The sequence below is a fragment of the Amblyomma maculatum genome, chromosome 3 (assembly GCF_055883805.1).
Source record: "Amblyomma maculatum isolate TAMU_Amacu chromosome 3, ASM5588380v1, whole genome shotgun sequence".
In the NCBI taxonomy this organism is placed as follows: Eukaryota; Metazoa; Arthropoda; class Arachnida; order Ixodida; family Ixodidae; genus Amblyomma; species Amblyomma maculatum.
The window spans coordinates 180,484,447-180,502,076 of NC_139346.1; the positions used below are offsets into that span (position 1 = coordinate 180,484,447).

The following is a 17,630-nucleotide window of genomic DNA, read 5'->3' on the forward strand; positions in this document are numbered from 1 at the left end:
AGCATGTTCTCCTCCGTCGTATTTATAGATAGCTCAATCAACATGCACATGAACCACTGGCTTCATGCCGATTACGTGCAGCAAATGCTCACTGCGATCTAAAGCATGCAGCTGCTTTATTTGTGCTGCGAATTCTCTTATTCACGTAAACGGTGCTTAAGGGAAGAAAAAAAAGAAGCTCGCTTAGGCACAGTTGTAACCTGTTCTAATTAAATGGCCAATTTTGATTTGAAAGAGCAACACTGTTGACCACAGGTCTGATGTAGTGGAAGGGTTTACAACAGTACAATCCTAACTTTTGAGTTACCGACCAATCGCGGTTGCATGAAGATAGGCACAAAAGTGAGCTTCCTGTTTTAAAAAAAAGGTTGTTTTTGGCTACATCAAACTGTGTTTGACTGATTGATTGAGCGCAAGAACTAAGTGCACTAAATGCGTGCTAGCTTCGTAATGCTAAATTAATTCTTTGCCTTTGCTTACAGGACTTCAGCTACGGGGACACTGGAACCTACGAGACAGCTGCCTTCGTTTCCTGCTGTCAGGCGCCGAACATAAGCGAGTTTTCTACTTTGTGGGTTGAAAACAAGCAGTCGATACTAAACTACTTACTCCAGGTCAGTAATGAACTGGTACAAGCGGTGAACCAACAGGCCAAGTTGATGGCGCCTGTTTTAAAGCTGTATTATTAGGGCCGAAATCTTTACACAATAATCTCGCAACTGCACTGGTGCTGTTAGTGAACATGTGCTTATGTGGATGCACTATTGAAAATTAGGAGCCCAAGCCCTTGAGTGATGGCCTTGCTTGCTTTTACTTGCAACCCTCTTCATTGTAAACCTGCTTTGGTGGGATACGCTGTCCATGCATTGAACTGCATTTCTGTAGGCCTGTTCCTTATGTGGGAACAGCTGGATCTGGAGAGGCTGAACTTAGTGAACTGTTAGTGAAGGAAATGTGAAATGGCTGGGGCCAGCTCTAGCCTGCATCCTGGTTGGTAGCACTACTCTGAATATTGACACGCTGCATTCTTTATCTTCCCTCTGTGCTGATCGCGAGCGTGTGCCTCCTCGAGGCGAAGAAACCGACGTTCGTCTCCTCAAGGCGAAGAAACTGAAGTTCTTCTGTCGAAGCGGGCCTGCTAGTTTCCTGCCGCACTGTGACTTCTGTTACTCCTGTGTCTCGCGGTGACTTCTGATCAGAGACTTCACACCGTGACAATATTCTATTCCTTGTATATTTTATGGGATTGCTTAGAATCTGAAGTCGGTTGGAAAAATCAGGGAGCCTCAACCTGCCTTCGAGCCCATCTCACTGACTTTGGCAACAACTATGGCATGCTAATTCATTAAACAACTACCAAGGCTATGAACGAAGGCATAAGGTCGCTTATGGCACCAGAAAAAGTTGTCTTCTTCTTTTATGGTACCATCTTTTCTTCATTTTAACGGTGCAACTTTTGTCCGGGCAGCCTCTCATTTTCCCATGGCAGTGGTGACCACATGTTTCTGACTAGCTGAAATTTCAGGCCATGCATGGTTACAGCCATTAAAAACGGGTCATTGATGTTGACAACTGTGCTGATTTTTTTTTGCTTGCAGGCTACACAGGGACTGGTGGGTTATGTTCGCACCAAGAGTCGGGACCCGATTCCCGGTGCCAACATCACCATCGAAGGGCAGCCACTCCGCAGGCCAAGCACCAAGCTGGGGGAGTTTTGGGTCCCACTACTAGAGGGAAGCTACCAGGTGGTCATCAGCGCCCCGAACTACTATACCATGACAAAGGTGCGACACTGTTAACCCAAAGCTGTTCCAGCCAGGGCTCCAGCTCTCTTATGTTTATCTAAGGCTTGTTTTGTGCAACTCTGTGTCTTTCAGGACACCATACCACTGGCATGTGGGTATCATTTAGGCTAGGCGCTAGCTCTGTGGTGGTTCTAAAGACTCGAACAGTTATTTGCAGGAAGCTGCAGTCAAGGCTATGGGCACGGAGGTTTCGTCACAGTGTTACTACGCGGAGTAGTTCTGGCATATCTGGACTCAGTTAAATTTTCGGTTTCAGTTCCACCTTTACTTGAAAGTTGTCGAACCATCGAGGATGCAGAGATGTGTTTCTTTACGCTACCAAAGGCATAAGTGAACGTAAATTCGCAGTTAACGAATATCCCACGTCAGAAGCATAGCCAAGGGTGGTGTTTCGGCGTCAGAACCACCCTGAAATTATCTGGGCGCCCCATTCTTTTGGCCTATTTTCACCCATTTTTTTTTTTTCTACCTGGTTCGATATTCGACATTTTTTTGCCATATTCAATTCGTATTCAAAGGTTTCAATATTCGTATACTCCTAAATATGTAATGTTTCACATCTGAATGTTATATTCACGAGAAACAAAATGCCTTGTGTCATCCTTGCCATTTACGCTTCTGCACAGATTGTGGAAGTTCATCCTGGCCGTACCGTAACTGTTGAGTTCCTCCTGCAAGAAAACGTTGTGATTGCCGGCCTACCGAAGCATGTGTTCGTTGTTCTCACGGGTGAGTATCTGGATGCATGCTTTCCTACTTGCTAACAAATGCCAGTCTCTACAAAGCATAACTAATTCTAGCTGTGTGTTATAATTCCATACACAACTGATTAGCCAAATGAAAGGGTGCAAATATTTACAAGTCATGGGTACAGAGCACCTTGTGTATCTCCTTTGGCTCATGGTGTCGTGGACAAAATGTGTCCCGCTTTCGCGGCGAGTCTGATTGGCCGAGGCTGGATGACATCATAGAGGTTTCGACCAATCACAGAACGCCACCACAGTATGCGCGAATGCGTGCCTTATATGGCCATATGTCAATCAGTGATCAACTACTAATTAATGACTAATTAATAATAATTAGACAATCGCTAATTGCTTACTAAGTAATGCATTGTCTAATTAACGAACAATTCTTTATTTAATTACCCACTTAATGACTAACTAATACTAATTGCAGTTAATTAATTACTGATTAGTGCCAGTTGCATACAGAATGCGGCACTCGGGCTTTCGTATTTCACTACTTTAGTTGCTAAAGGCCCTCTAAGTTTTTTGTATCTTGCTTGTTAACATGTTGGTTTGAGTGAGAATTCTCATGATCAGAAGCCTGGTTGCTTTAGAGAGTGTATTAATACACGTTTTTCAATACACTTTGAGTTGTTAGTCAGCACTTGTCCTTCTTCTCTCGTGTCAGTCATCACGGCACTGTTTCTGGTTCTTCAGAAATATGGAATGGCTGCTTGGTTTGTTTTTGTTCACATCCTTCTTGACTGCAAGCATCCTCTATAACACTTCCTGGTGCAGGTTCTCTCGTGCTGCTGCTGATGGTGACAGCCCTGTGTCTGTATGCCGTCGTGGTGAGCCAACGACAGCCAGAGCGGGCGGGCTTCATGCCTGTGCAAAGCAATGGTGGGACCTTGTTTGACGATGATGACGATGACGACGGCATAAGCCAGCAGAAGAGCCGCAAGGCTTCGGGTGGCGGCACTGGTGGTGGTGTGCACAGCAAGTTGCTCAAGGCAGCCGAGTACCATGATGAAACTTCCTCCGAGGACGAGATCTACAACACCCGCAACTGGAAGAGCAGCGCAAAGTGAGTAAGTTTGGGGCTATGTGGAGCCTGTTTTTTTTTTTTTTTTTCGTGGATGGGTGTCATCTTCATGCTACTAATTGATAATTCATGTTGGCAAGTATAAAGGGTGGAGCTGCACAAGCTGCACTCTCTTTAAGTGTTCCTTAAGATAGAGCGGGATCCTCGTGATTTGAATATCGTACGGTCGCAAAAGATCTTCATATCATCCGAACTTGGTATCATTCAGAAGAAACAAAATTGATATGCAGAAGCATGGGCAATACATTCATGCTGGTCTGTTTTATTGTTGAAGGATTTTATTTGTGGCAGCAGTGCGTACTGCAGTAACGGCGATTGTGCCATCGCCGATGTGCAGGCAACGCTTAGTGATGCTCGAGAGGGTGCATACAGCTCATGCATTTGTATCATCCATAGTGGCACAGGAGGTGGTTCAGAACATCTGAAATAGTGCACAATGCGCATTGACTGGGTCACACCCCAGTATGCATAATTAACTGTGATCGTATCATGAAGATTCTACTAAGGTAAATTGGTTACATGGGATTAACCTTGACATGCATAAAGAAACAATGAAAGGGTGGTTTTGAGGCCTGATAGCTTTAAGTTTATGCCATTATCATGCCGGCTTTTTTGCACGGAGGTTGCAGCAGTTAATGCCAGTAAGCTTCCATAAGTGATCATGGGTTGGATTTTTCACACCATGGATCAAAACAGGGTAGCTAGTTAGGCAGCTACTAGTACTTTCTTTTTATTTGAGTAGTTAATTACATGTTCAGTAAAAATTATGCTGCCCGTTCTTGCAAACTTTGGTGTCAAAAATATGTGAAACACTGCAGTTGTGGAATGTAAACATTGATGCTATTTATTTATTTGTATTTTTTTTTTATTTTTGCATTTTAGATACCATTGACTGCCAAATGAATTTAGTTTTTTTTTTTTTTTTTTTTTTTTTTTTTTTTTTTTTTTCATTGTCTTGTAACATAAAGTACCCATTTCAGCAATTGCAAGTTGAGTTGCTTTTTCAGCCTCAAAAATCCAAGCTGGGGGATCAGCTTACAACAAAAGCCGAGGCATGGCACTGTCATTCTGTTTATTTTTTTTCGGCCATCCGATCTTGGGGGGTCAACTTATAATCGAATCAGCTTACAATAATGTAAGTACAGATTTTCTCTTGGGCTCCAAGATAACCCCGTAAGGAGACTGCAGCCATGAAATTAGGAGACGCCTACTTCTGGGAAAGAGAGCAATGGCTAGCCTTGACCGCCTAAACCCCGTAAGGAGACTGCAGCCATGAAATTAGGAGACGCCTACTTCTGGGAAAGAGAGCAATGGCTAGCCTTGACCGCCTAGTAAGGAGCAGAGACATTAGTCTGCCAACCAAGGTCCGTATAACTCGTGCTATGGTATTTCCAGTTGTGATGTATGGATGCGGGAGTTGGACTGTGAAGAAGGCTGACCGCCGAAGAATTGACGCGTTTGAATTGTGGTGCTGGCGGAGGATCTTGAGAGTTCCTTGGACGGCCAGAAGGTCAAATCAGTCGATATTGTCGACCATAAACCCTGACTGCTCATTGGAGGGTCAAATTCTAAAGTTAAAGCTCAGCTACTTTGGTCATCTGATGAGAAGAGAGGAGTCGCTGGAGAAAGATTTGATGTTGGGAAAGGTTGAGGGTCATCGGAGAAGGGGTAGGCAGCGAACGTGATGGTTAGATGGCATCCTCGAGGCGCTACAGATGAAGTTATGTGATGTTAGGAAATAGTAAGAGATCGGAAAGTGTGGCGTGATATGGTCCATAGGGTCACGAAGAGTCGGACACGGCTGAACGACTGAACTGAACTGAACTGATTTTTGTACACCCTCACAATTTTCTAACCTGAATGCGCAAGCATCGATCTCCAAGACCATATAAGCTCTGTATATGGAGCACAGCGGCGAATTTTGCAAAAATACGCGCGACGCGTGCACTCAGTTTAATTTGGGGGAGGAGGGGGGATGCTTTTAGGTTATAAATAATGCATCAATCGGCGTCGGCGCCGTGTGACAAGCACGACCACGCAAAAAACGCGTGTGGCGATGGTCGGCCGACGTAGATCGGCCTAGTGTAAACGGGCCTTAAGGAACGCCCCCAGTGCTGTCAAGGAGTTGTGTAAGTGTGACTCTGCCTCCTCTGTCCCTGGCATCCCCCATGCAACACGATGTCAGTCAGTTGTATGCTTACACCTTTAGTGTTCTGTGATAGTCAGCGCCCCATGGCGAACTAAATTAGCAGTGGCCTTGCAGAGCCTTGGATCATCCCTTGTTCTTAGCCATATACGGAGCCAAGTTCAGAGCGTTGCAGCTTTGTAAAGAAATTGTATGCAAGGTTGCAGAAATAAAGGAAGATTACGATCACCTTTACGATCCAAGCGACAGACTTCACTGCAAGAAGTGCGTCGGGCACCTTATGTGATTATTTTAAATCACTGAAATTGCACTGCCAGCTAGTGTGAAAACTATATTACAGCAAACATGGTTCGGTTTTTATGCGGTTTAATTTCCCAGAGTGACTCGGTCTATGAGTTGCGCCGTATAGGTCCTCTTCACTGGCGGATTTAGCAGGCAGTAGGTGTGCAAATCCTGGCAGCTGCCTTTGAAGGCATCGAAAAAGTTTCAGGATGGCCTGCCACTGTCTCACAAATTTTGCTCATAACTTTCAAGTCCGACTAAATATGATGGTTACTGTTACAAAGGCTCTACTTATAACCCTTATGACACTAAGGTCGTTGCACTACTATGCAACTGATGACAAAATAACACTTGTTTACAGCGACGCATCGAGCTCTTTACTAATGGCAGAGGTTGTAGATTACTAACAAGTTTATTCACCCACAATTTATTTGGCCATAGCCGGTGATGGCTAAAATGTATTCATGCCTTCAAACACGAAATGAACATGACCACAGAGGCTACAGGAGGCTCTAGCGTCTTTCACGCTACAGCACCGGGACTACCTCCACTCCCGTACTTACGATAGTGCTCACACGGTGGGATCCACTCACAAGGCCCATTCATCGGCGCATAACGCTTGGGTCAAATACCGAGAGATGCTTTAAATCAGACTTGGTGATTAAAGCTGTCATGTTGTCGACGAAATCGAGACTTGCTCTAAGAAGGCACACGTTTATTCAAAACATCACACATGTCAACCCACCATGTCATGTTAGCCCATGCTCCGGCAGCCTGTCCAGAGTCCTTGGTGTAAGGTGCTAGTGTCGTCTCTTGTTCCGAAGCGCAACTAGAATGATGATTATGATGCTGCGTGCCGTGCAAATGACTTCACTTGAAGAAGCTCTATAGTGGAGGGCTCCGAATGATTTCAACCACCCGACGTTCTTTAACCTCACTGACAGTGCAACAGTATGCGAGTGCCTTGCGTTTTGCCCAAGACCGACTGAAATACAGACCTGTACAGATAGCACTGCTCCAGCGCGCACCTTCTAGTTCATAGCCTTCGCCGCTAGGAAACGAACACTACGTGTAGCCTAGCGCTACTGTACACCTGTTAATAAGAAGGGTCTATTAGTTCTGCCATTTTTCTTCGTCATTATAGTTTAATTATCTGTCCACGCTGTAATGCACAAACACCTGTTCTGCGCATGTGCAGCGAATAACTGTAGTGTCGTCGCACAAAGCGGAATCGCGGTATGTCTTCTGGCGAGAGAAAAACGTAAAAATAAACACTCTCTGCTAAAATACAAAAAGGCAAAATTTTCGAAGTATAACTCAGGCAAAGATCTTTTTTTTTCAATTTGGATACAGTTTTGTTTATATTAATTTGTGATTTGATGATGATGAAAATGACAGGCGAACAGGTCAACTGAGCGCCCTCAACGGCGAGAAAGGTAACGAAAGTTGGCGCACAAGGTCCCATAGGACCCCGTTTTCTGTGCAGGTCTGTATTTCAGTCGGTCTTGGTATTGCCTCCATGGAAATGCAGCCGCCAAGGCAGAGATTGAATCGAAGTCCTCCGGCTCGGTGGTCGAGCTTCCTAATCACCCGAGTCACCGTGGCAAGGAAGCGAACATGAAATACATTAAAACATTGATAATCTAAACTCAGTTTATTCGAAATCCTGGATAATTCGAGGAACATCTGCAGTCTCGCATTTAATGCACATTTGATCCGGTGATTCACTATAATTAATTCGAAAATCCGAGATGCTATGTGGAAATGCCTGATCTCAATTTTGCTGCGAGTAGGTGAAGTCTGTGGTACAGCTTGTAAACCGCTGATGTGCGTGCCTGCTACAGAGAAGGCGTGCGCCACTGCAGTGCAGCCATGGATACAGAAGTAACTTGCTTTCAGCGCATTGTCAATGCACGGCCGTACTGAAGGCAGCAGTGTGCATGCTCATATCGCTCATTCGTGGCCCGGCCGTGGTCAAGACAGTGTCTGGTAGGAGCTAATACCAAAGCGCCTCCCACTCTTATCTGCGTCAGCGCATGTTCCACAAGCAACCATTCTTTTCTCTGTACCAGCAATAGTTTGATTGTGCAAAATGCCAGCGGGAGTAATCTTTGAGGTGTGCGTTCAGACTACTGGACCATTTTATGTTTTGATTCACTATATATATATATATTTTTTCCTCACTTTTGATATACATTGGCTTCAGATTACTGTATTTATGATAGCACCATTGCACGTTTATCTCAAAGTTTGTCCAGTAGTGTGTTTGTAGAATGTTTTGCCTGGGTAACATATTTTCTTTTTGCTGCGCACGGATACTAATTCACAGTTGTCACGGTCCCAGTGACTCCCAATTAAACAGGTTTTACTTGCATGTGTTGATAGATAGGTTCAATTGGTTCTGCACATTTGTGCCATTGAGCAAAGCAAAGTGAAAAACGGGAGTTGAGGGGATTATACATTTGCCTGTATTTTGACTTTTTTAAATTGAGATAACCTTCATTTGCGTTTATTTCAGAATCTTTTTGAACCCATCTCTAAGCAACATTTAGAATGCACCTGATGCAAAGTAAACTGTCCGACACTTAAAGAAAAATTGAGAGCCATCTCAAAATGCTTCGCCTCGCCATTAGGCCGGTGTTTCAGGAACGCGGTCCTTTTATCTCGCGAAACCAGTGGTCTTCTTGTTTCGTCAACTGCATGCATGGTGCGAACTGTCTCTGTTTACTAATGCAGGTCCATTTAAGCATGCTTGGGGCGTCCAAGCTCACAGGCTTCCTTGCCTCATCTGCCGCCTGGTGCTGATGGAGCCTTTTGAGCTACCAGTGTGCTCGCCAAGGTGGGAGCAAGGGGCCACGAAGGAAATGCCCCAGCACTGTGGACTGTTGTGATCTGGGTAGCCAGAGGCTTCCGGTGGCATTTGTTACCCTTACTTACTGCAGCAGAGTGGTTTTCAACTGCTGAGCCTGCTTATGTTGCTACTAAGAAAAATGACTAGCATTTTACAAGGTCAGCGGCACGGACATGTGCACCAAAAAGGGTGCGAGGGTGTTCTGCAGCGCTTGTCGTTTTGCTGCAGTGTTTTACATAAGCAGGCTCATGGTGTCCCGCTGCTCGGAAAACGAAAATGGGGGAGGTGCTTCTGGTTTCATTCCATCTACCACCATATATGTGTAAACAAGCACGGTGCATGTGAAGGTTGTCGACGTTAATATAGTGCACGGATGCTGAACTGAGCACTGCCAGTACTTAGCAGAGTTTCAAACGCAGAGCATCACATTTGCTGATTAACTTGAGACTGGCACTTGTAGAGCCTGGTCTTCGGATATATGAAAGAGGTTTTGTTTGCTACTTGAATTTCACTTGTGGAGACAGTTGTGCGTAATACTTTAGTTGAATGATAGCACTGCAAGAGAAAGCTTATTTTTATGTACTGGCGGCAAAATGTTGGGAGCTCAGTCGTGTGTTTTAACCGGAACAAACAAGTGCGCTAGATTAGCTTTCAGCAGCGTTTTGAGCAGCACTGGCTGATTTTAACACTTTGACCATGGTGCATCAGCTTTTATTTGTAATCTCATTCTACACCTTCTTTTTTCCCTTTTCCCATGCACTTTTGGAAGTGTGCTAGTTTTAAACGATGGCTAGCAGTGACTTTAACTGCTGGCTGGCCAGGCCACTGTGGGGGAGCCACTCCTGTGGCAACGCTTCTTTCACATCTATACACCTGTACCGAGATAGGAGGACTTGTCGGGCGACGTCTCTGAGCAGCCGCGCTTCGTGCCACGTGATATAGCATCTAATATATTTCAAACACCTGTGCGACTAAAGCAGAACTTTCCCGTTACTATGTAACTGATGGTGGCGTTTGACTGTGTACATAGGAAGTTGTGCATGTTTTGCACATCGTTTGTGCAACAAATGAATTAAAAAAGAAAAAACAAAGCATTTTACATTGTTTTAGTGACTAGTTACAATATGTGCAGTGGCCTTATTTCTGTGTACGACTACTGTGATTGCACCCACACTCGACTGCTTTTCTTGCTAGCGGGCGTTAAAAAAAAAGTTTGTTGAGATCTTCCTCAGCCAGGTTCTTTTCCTGACCGAGGCAGCAGACTGAATTCTTTGGCTTTGTTGCATAATAGTAAGTTGCTTTGTTGAAATTCACAGGGTTTCCACCATTTGGTTCTAGCAGCTTTCTGTACTTCATGTGTACGTACATGAAATAGTATGTTGCTTACTGAATGACCACGTCCTGAATGACCATTCAGCTAAACTTGTTCCTGAGCCATTATGAACAGTGCCAAAGCCAAAGGGTCCTTTTTGCTTGAACTAGGTTTTTCCGCCTATAATAAATGTGCTTACGAGGGTGATGCTGTACTGAATAATAATTTCCACCCCACGTTTTCTTGCAGAAAATACTGCACTGGCCTGTGGTTTTGTCGTTTGAGCTGGGTTGTGCCGTGTGGGAAGGTTGCACGTCTTTCATGCTTACTTAGCAAACTGTGCTGCTGTCATGTTTCACGTTGAAGTAGGAGAAATTTCCAGATACATGAACGTCATCCTAAGACAACCAAAGTTTATGCATAACGCCCAATGGTGTCTTTCTCTTAGTTTGCCTCGCTCTTCTGCTCAGCCAAGAACAGGGAGACATGTTCAAATGCTGCCCCGTCTATTTTAACCGGGATGTACTGTGCATTAAGTACGTAACAGCAGATTTGTCTATTGTGGGCTGTGTGTGTGTGTGTGTGCGTGCGCATGTTTAATGTTTTGGGAGTAGCATATCCACATGATCTTAAGAGGTTGTTCCCATTGTAGTGCCTGCTGATGTGTGAAGTGCTATCTAGAGACTGCTGCATTGGCTATCCTTAAAGATTGCAAAATGGTTGTAGTAGTTCTGGTACAGTAGAACCGCACTGTTACATTCCCAGGTGCTGCATATTCACCAGGTGGTCCCATTCGAGCTCTCATAGAAAACTGTGCAATACAGACTAGGCCGTTACATCGCAACTGTGGCAGCATTCCCGCACGTTACGTCACAGTAGTGTTTGACCATGTGCAGTCATTTTAACAGCACGCAATGCCGATGGGGCCAATAACTCTAGACTGCATCAGCGCTTGACCACCACACCATGTTAGGTGGCACTATTTCCCGTGTTTAGCAGGCACGACTCTTGAGAGTGTTAAAATATCAATAAGGTGGCACACCATGAAACGGAAGGTCTCGCTTCGGAGTGAACTCTCCAGTCTTCCTGCGTTTTTTCAGTGCACTTATTTGTCATAAAGGGTGCAATTTGTCTTGTTCGGCCTTACCTCACCTATAGCAGCAACCATGAGCAATTTTTCTTTTCAGACTGGAGACTGTGCTGCTCATGAAAGTTTGTCGATGAAAACTATTTCACTGCTAAAAACCACACGGAGCCACTAGAATGTAGTTTTTGCCAAATCTTCGTTTGCAGATGTGAACAAACAGCGTAGAGTCACACAAAATGTTATTCTAAAATTTTCTAATGTATTCTTTTTGTGTTTGATACGTAGACAAAATCTGTATTATCCAATCAAATCTGTATTATCCAATCAATCTGCATCTGCTGCGTGCAGATGAAGCGCACATAGGAACATACTTAATGCGCTCTGGTAATTTGCTAGGGAAGCCTATGAAGCTTCCATAGTGTTTCAAGTTATAGTATGGAGTTTAGGTACTTTTTGTTATTTTCCGCGAGCAATTTCTGTTTTTTTTTTTTTTTTTTTTTTTTGTGGCTCTGCGTGAAAACAACAGCAGGGTTCTACTGTATAACTAATAGTCTTCAAAAATGGTTTCAAAAGCATCTTTAACTTCACATGGGCAAAAATTTGACTTGAAGCCAAATTAAGCAGAAAGTAAAAAAACACTTTCTCTATCTAGCATGCCAGATTCACACATCTGCCACATCAACCCTGTGTCATTGTCATGTCTTCCAAAAACAAAGTTTGATATTTGTTGACATTCGTCCTCTCGTATATATATATATATATAAAAAGAGCAAAGTGTGGAATAAGAAAAAGATTTCAACTACTCTCCTCTAGTCATTCTCATGCAGAAATAAAAGAGTCAAAACAACATCATCATGGCAACGAGTATTTTTTTTAATACTCCCATCTTCACTCACAACAAGGACTATACCTGCACAGCCTTTTCCATGCAATGGATGAAGAAAGCCCCCAATAAAACAGAGGGACCTGCCAGATCACTTCAATGGGCTTTCTTCAGTAGGCTTCCCCAAACAGGCAGCACAGATATGCATATTTATGTATAATCTTCATAGTATATGTATATATGTACACTTATTAAGCATTCTTTATATTAAACTCGGCATTGCTACTTCCTAAAAAAAATGTAAAAAACACCTGAAAACTGACTTTTTTTTTTTTTGATTAGAAAAATGACCTATCACACAACTAGCATGACTCTCGTACCACTGCTTTCCTCCTCATGGCAGCCCATGTGGCACCCACGGCTGCATCCGCACATACGCACGCACCCATCGAGTTGGCCTGATGGGGGACGGGAGATGCATAAGGAAGAATGCAACTTCCTTTTACCTGTGCAACCTACAGAAGAACCCTTCCGTATGCTGTTTAAGTCCGCAACCACAACACACTCCAGTCAGCTTCATGAACCAGCACAGCTGCAAACATTCTGTTACACTCTACGACGCTTTTTGTACAGAAAGAGAAACACAGGAATTTCCAAACGCACACCCAAACTGCAGTTTTCAGACCTCAAAGGCATTCAGGAAATGAAGGGGGGAGGAGTGTGTGTTCCCAGCACAGCAAAATTGTTCACAATGTATTAGTGTGTCAGAGCTCAAAAGAAAGAAAAACGATCTGTAAATGAGCTAGAAACACATGCAACAAGGGCCGCAGCTCCTTGAGTTTGAGCCTGTTACTGCCATACTGTCACCCTCCAACCTATGTTAAGTTTGTTTGGGTGTTGCACTCCAAGAACTCATTCGTTCTTAAGTTTCGCAGCACTCTTTAAACGAGCTTGACAGAGAAACGGGGGTAAAGAACGAAACAAGCAGGCAGTCACGCTGCCTTTTTAACTGCGATACCTACTGCAAGACACACATTTTGCGAAAGTCATTCTCGAACTCATCATCAATGTCTCTTGCGTCAGGCACTTTGCCCTCTGTGTTTGGCATGTATGCTTCATAGTTGATGCCTTCTCGCTCGTAGAACAACATGTATGCAGAGTCCGAATCAATTTGATCCAGCTGAACTTCCTGCAGAGAGAGAAAAAAAAGAAGATCTTTGTGGAAAATGAGTTGATACCATCAGCAGATCATAGCAGGTAAACATACACAAACTCTAGGGAGGCTATTCAAGTCTTCCTGGCCATGGCAGCCACTTTTCGATGGAGGCAAAAAGCAAGGTGCCCATGTACTGTGCGATGTCGGTGCGCATTAAAGAACCCCAGGTGGCAAAAATTTCCGGAGCTCTCCACTATGGCGTTTCTCATAGCCCAAGTCGCTGTGGGAAGTCCCATAAACCAGACCAAACCTATCCAAGCTTTGTACTGCAATCCCAAAATAGCAAGCCAGGTGATATACTAAAATAAAATGTAACACTAAAATTCCTGCAGAAACAAACCTACACTGTTTAAAAGAATAATCAATGTGCCCTCACACAGTGAATTGTCATGGCGTCAAGTGTGGTTCTAGAGGCTGCCTTCCAACAGCAGTTGCTGCCAAGGGTAAACCTGAAGCATGCATGGCTTTACTACAGGGCATTGCAATCCTTTAATATACAGCGGAGCCTTCATTATACGACTCTGAGGAGATCATGCAAAACCGTCGTATAATAAAAAAACAAAGAATATCGGCAATGGTGTTCAATCTTGCTCGAAAACCGGTACCAACTGCCTTAAATAAGCCCATGGCAGGAGTCTACACTACTCAAAGAAAAGTAGATCAAATTATTTAAAAAATGTACACACTCAATCATTTATTGGGAGGAAGTATAAGCAACTCTTTATTCTCATCTCTAAAAGAAAGCTTAGATTTTTTTTTCAGGACATTTATTTTTCAGGTCATTTATCTTCAAAATGCATATTCTAAGTTTTCTTTGTTAACAATGCATCTGTAGATATCGTGCCTTTTGTATCTTTTCATCAACCGGCAAAAAAAATGGCACTTTTCCCTTTTTTTTTTGTGGGTTCCCTAATAAAGTTTTTGCTTTGTAACTATGTTTTTGGAAAGAACATTCCATTATGTGCAATTTTGTATGCTGCAACGCGTGCTGTAGTATTATTTGTACTGTCAGAAAAATATCTTCCGAGACCTATGAAAAACGGCCATATTTTTGCGGTAACGAAAGAGTTAAGTGATGCCTCCTACCATCCATAACAAAAGCCTAAAGCACCGATTAAATTCTAAGCCAAATATGAAAAGACGTGGCAAAGCAAAGTTAAATGAAACAAAACTTAGCAGCTAAATGAGCACAATAAGTACTGCTTCTTTTACTACTATTCGCGAGGAACCTTAAAGATTTTCAAACAGTGCTGAGGAACCCTGTGTTGCTCCGCTTCTGTCCCTTCCAGCCTAACGTGTCCAAGAAGAAAGACATGCAGATTCATAGCTCCTTAAAAAATGCCAAAGGGTAGTTTAAAAATGAAAAAAGAAAAAAAGAAACGAGAATGTTATGATTGCAATGAAATCTCAGCCAGTTCAAGGTCATGGGAGACTAAATGGCACGCAAAACTACAGAAACAACACAGAGGTGTTACGTGAGGCAACACATCAGAGGTTTGTGTGACACCACTGAGCACAGTAAAGCCATTGATGGTTGTTTGGTTTGTGGGGTTTACTGTTCCAAAGTGACTCTGGCTATGAGAGATGCCGTAGTGGAGGGATCTGAAAATGTTGGCCACCCAGGGTTCTTTAAAACGCACTGACATTGCACAGCACACGGACGCCTTGCTTTTGTGTTTGTCCTTTCCATTCTCTACTCAACTCTCAGTGGCACACGTGAACCAAGTTCATTGCCACCCCTTCGCTTCTCCTAGTAGCTTTAGAGTCTCAGGGTAATGCTGTACCTATCATCAGCTTGAAAAAAAATTACAGGATTGCACTTAAGGAGGAACATGGGTCTTAAAATTGGTTTTGTTATTTATTACTCAAATTTTATGAAACCTTTCAGAATTGTTCAGTTTTTTTCTACCGATTTCAAATATGCACACATTTCTCTTCTAGGGCAATTAGTTTTAAAGGTAATGGAGAATTATTCCTAATGTCTGCTCAAATAATAGGGAAAAAATTGCTCACAAAAAATTAATTTTTAATATACAGATAGACACTATAGGTGGGTTGCAGAAACCTAGAAGTCAGCTTCTCTGCAGAGCAAAAACCCCTTCACCATGGCAGCCAAACCAGAAGTTGGGTGCAGCGCAGAATATACTTCTATGTCCAGCCTGATGTCATGCACAAACCTGTTGAGCAGAATTCCTTCACTATTGAGAGCCTGGAGGAGGTAGGGGCGGGAAGCGTTATGCATAATTGAGACAACAAGAAGGGTGCAGGAAATGGACGTGGCTATTATTGCCACAATAGACGTCTCCTGCACTGCACCTAATTTCTACCCCAAAACAGGTTTGGCCGCCATGGTGAAGGGGTTTTTGCTCTGCAGAGAAGCTGACTTCTAGGTTTCTGCAACCCACCTATAAAGTGTAAGGAATGCAATAGAGATTTACAGCCCATTGAACTTCGCACTCACAGGCATGGCAACTGTGTAAGGATTTCAAGATAAGATATAAAAGTTTTACAAGTGAAAATAGAAAAATGTTGGGTTGGGTTGTGGGGTTTAACGTCCCAAAGCGACCCAGGCTATGAGAGACACCGTAGTGGAGGGCTCCGGAAATTTCGACCACATGGGGTTCTTTAACGTGCACTGACATCGCACAGCACACGGGCGCCTTGCTTTTCGCCTCCATCGAAAAGCGGCCACCAAGGCCGGGATTCGATCCCGCGTCCTTGGGAACAGTAGTCGAGCGCCGTAACCACTGCACTTCCAACATTGCATTCCTTACATTTTATAGTATTTATCTGTATATTAAAAATTAATATCTAATAAGCATCTTCCCCCCTATTGTTTGAGCAGACAACAGCAATAAATCTCTAATACCTTTAGAACTAATTGCCATAGAAGAGAAATATTTTGCATATTTGAAATCAGCAGAAAAAAAAAAAAAAACAATTCGGTGAGGTTTCATCAAATTTGGGCAGTAAATAACAAAGTTAGTTTTAAGACCCATGTCCCCCATTAAGCGCTTAACGGCGAAAGCCTGTCCCCCTCCTTCTCAGCTACCTCTTTCCTCTACCTTTTCTCTTTCTCTTCTTTTCTACCTCTATCTTGCATGTTTGTGGACCTGTTATAATTTCATTTCTTTCTTTTCTTTGGCTTCATTGTCGGTGACATTGGCATCTCAGGACTCCTTTTCCTGGCATTCGAGAATGAAAGCTTAACTAGCCAAAAGGAGAAATTATTTCAACGTCAAAACCTATTGCAACGTCTCGCGGACACATCTCGCGGAATCATCTGGCAAACAAGATATTTTCACCATGACCCTAGAAAGGCTTTTGCCTTAAAGAAAGATAAAAGTGTTATATCCGCGCCTTGCTTCAACACAGAACACGAGATGTATTTCGAAACCTCTCTGCTTCCACCAAGCAATCCTCAAGGTACAGTCGAACCCACTTAAAACTATACGGCTTTGAACAACATATCGGATATAACAATACAGTAGAATCTCGATGATACGATTACGGCTGGTACGAATACGTTAAGATTCGGGGTGATACGAAGAGTTTCTGAACCTGCCGCGGTTGATACGAACGTGCAAACCAGTCGTGCATGCGAGCGGGCCAGCGCGGCTGGCCTCAAGAGGGTAACATAACCGACGCGGCCGCCGCCAACTCCCTCCCCCCCGCCACGAATGATAGGAACGAGCCGCGAATGATAGGAACTATAGTGAACTAGAATACTTTCTAGTGGCGCGACCGGCGGCGGCTGCGGCCAGCTGGGGTGAAGCGAGTTGACACTGACGGCCGGCAGGGGCGCCGCTGCGCCTTCTCCTAGCCTCCGGCGCGCGCGTTAGCAGCACATATCAATGCGGTGTGGAATTTTTCTCGCTTTGCGCGCGCGCTGTCTCGCAATTAACTGCACATTAGCGTTCGTATATTGCTGTTAAGTAGTGATAGCAGTGAGCAGGAACTATGTAGCACCAGTGACAGTGAATATAACGAAGTTGTGGCGAAAAGAACTGATTCCCACTGTTTTGCTTCAGGCTGCCGCACCGGCTACCCGGGTCCGGGCGCGCCAAAAGCATCGTTTTTTCCGCACCAGGAGATGACGATTTGGGAGGAAAGTTTGAGCGGAACTACGCGAAACATGCTAAGGGACGATAAGAGACTCATAGAACTATCAGCAGTGCGTGAGCACCGTTTTGAAGCACACCACATATTGCACGACTACGTTCATATGTAATCGACGGCGGTTGAAGTCGTTAGCTCCCGGTGCCATATCGACGC

The 17,630-nt window shown here is 43.9% G+C and overlaps 2 protein-coding genes across 5 annotated transcripts in view; one reads left to right on the forward strand and one right to left on the reverse strand.

The window, feature by feature from the left end:
* Positions 1-12,168, forward strand: part of LOC146197082 (carboxypeptidase D-like) — a 59,520-nt gene extending 47,352 nt beyond the window's left edge. The window contains exons 22-26 of one of the 2 annotated variants that reach the window (XM_084598823.1): positions 483-614; positions 1,599-1,784; positions 2,432-2,534; positions 3,332-3,624; positions 8,803-12,168. In XM_084598823.1, coding sequence (XP_084454949.1) covers positions 483-614; positions 1,599-1,784; positions 2,432-2,534; positions 3,332-3,624 — 714 coding nt within the window. In that variant the 3' untranslated portion in view covers positions 8,803-12,168. The remainder of the gene's footprint in view (positions 1-482; positions 615-1,598; positions 1,785-2,431; positions 2,535-3,331; positions 3,625-8,802) is intronic. The other variant, XM_084598822.1, reaches the window with a different exon arrangement.
* The window catches only part of Usp32 (Ubiquitin specific protease 32), a 67,808-nt gene continuing 61,967 nt past the window's right edge, over positions 11,790-17,630 (reverse strand). For all 3 annotated transcript variants that reach the window (XM_084598825.1, XM_084598824.1, XM_084598826.1), the window contains exon 32: positions 11,790-13,328. In XM_084598825.1, coding sequence (XP_084454951.1) covers positions 13,158-13,328 — 171 coding nt within the window. In that variant the 3' untranslated portion in view covers positions 11,790-13,157. The remainder of the gene's footprint in view (positions 13,329-17,630) is intronic.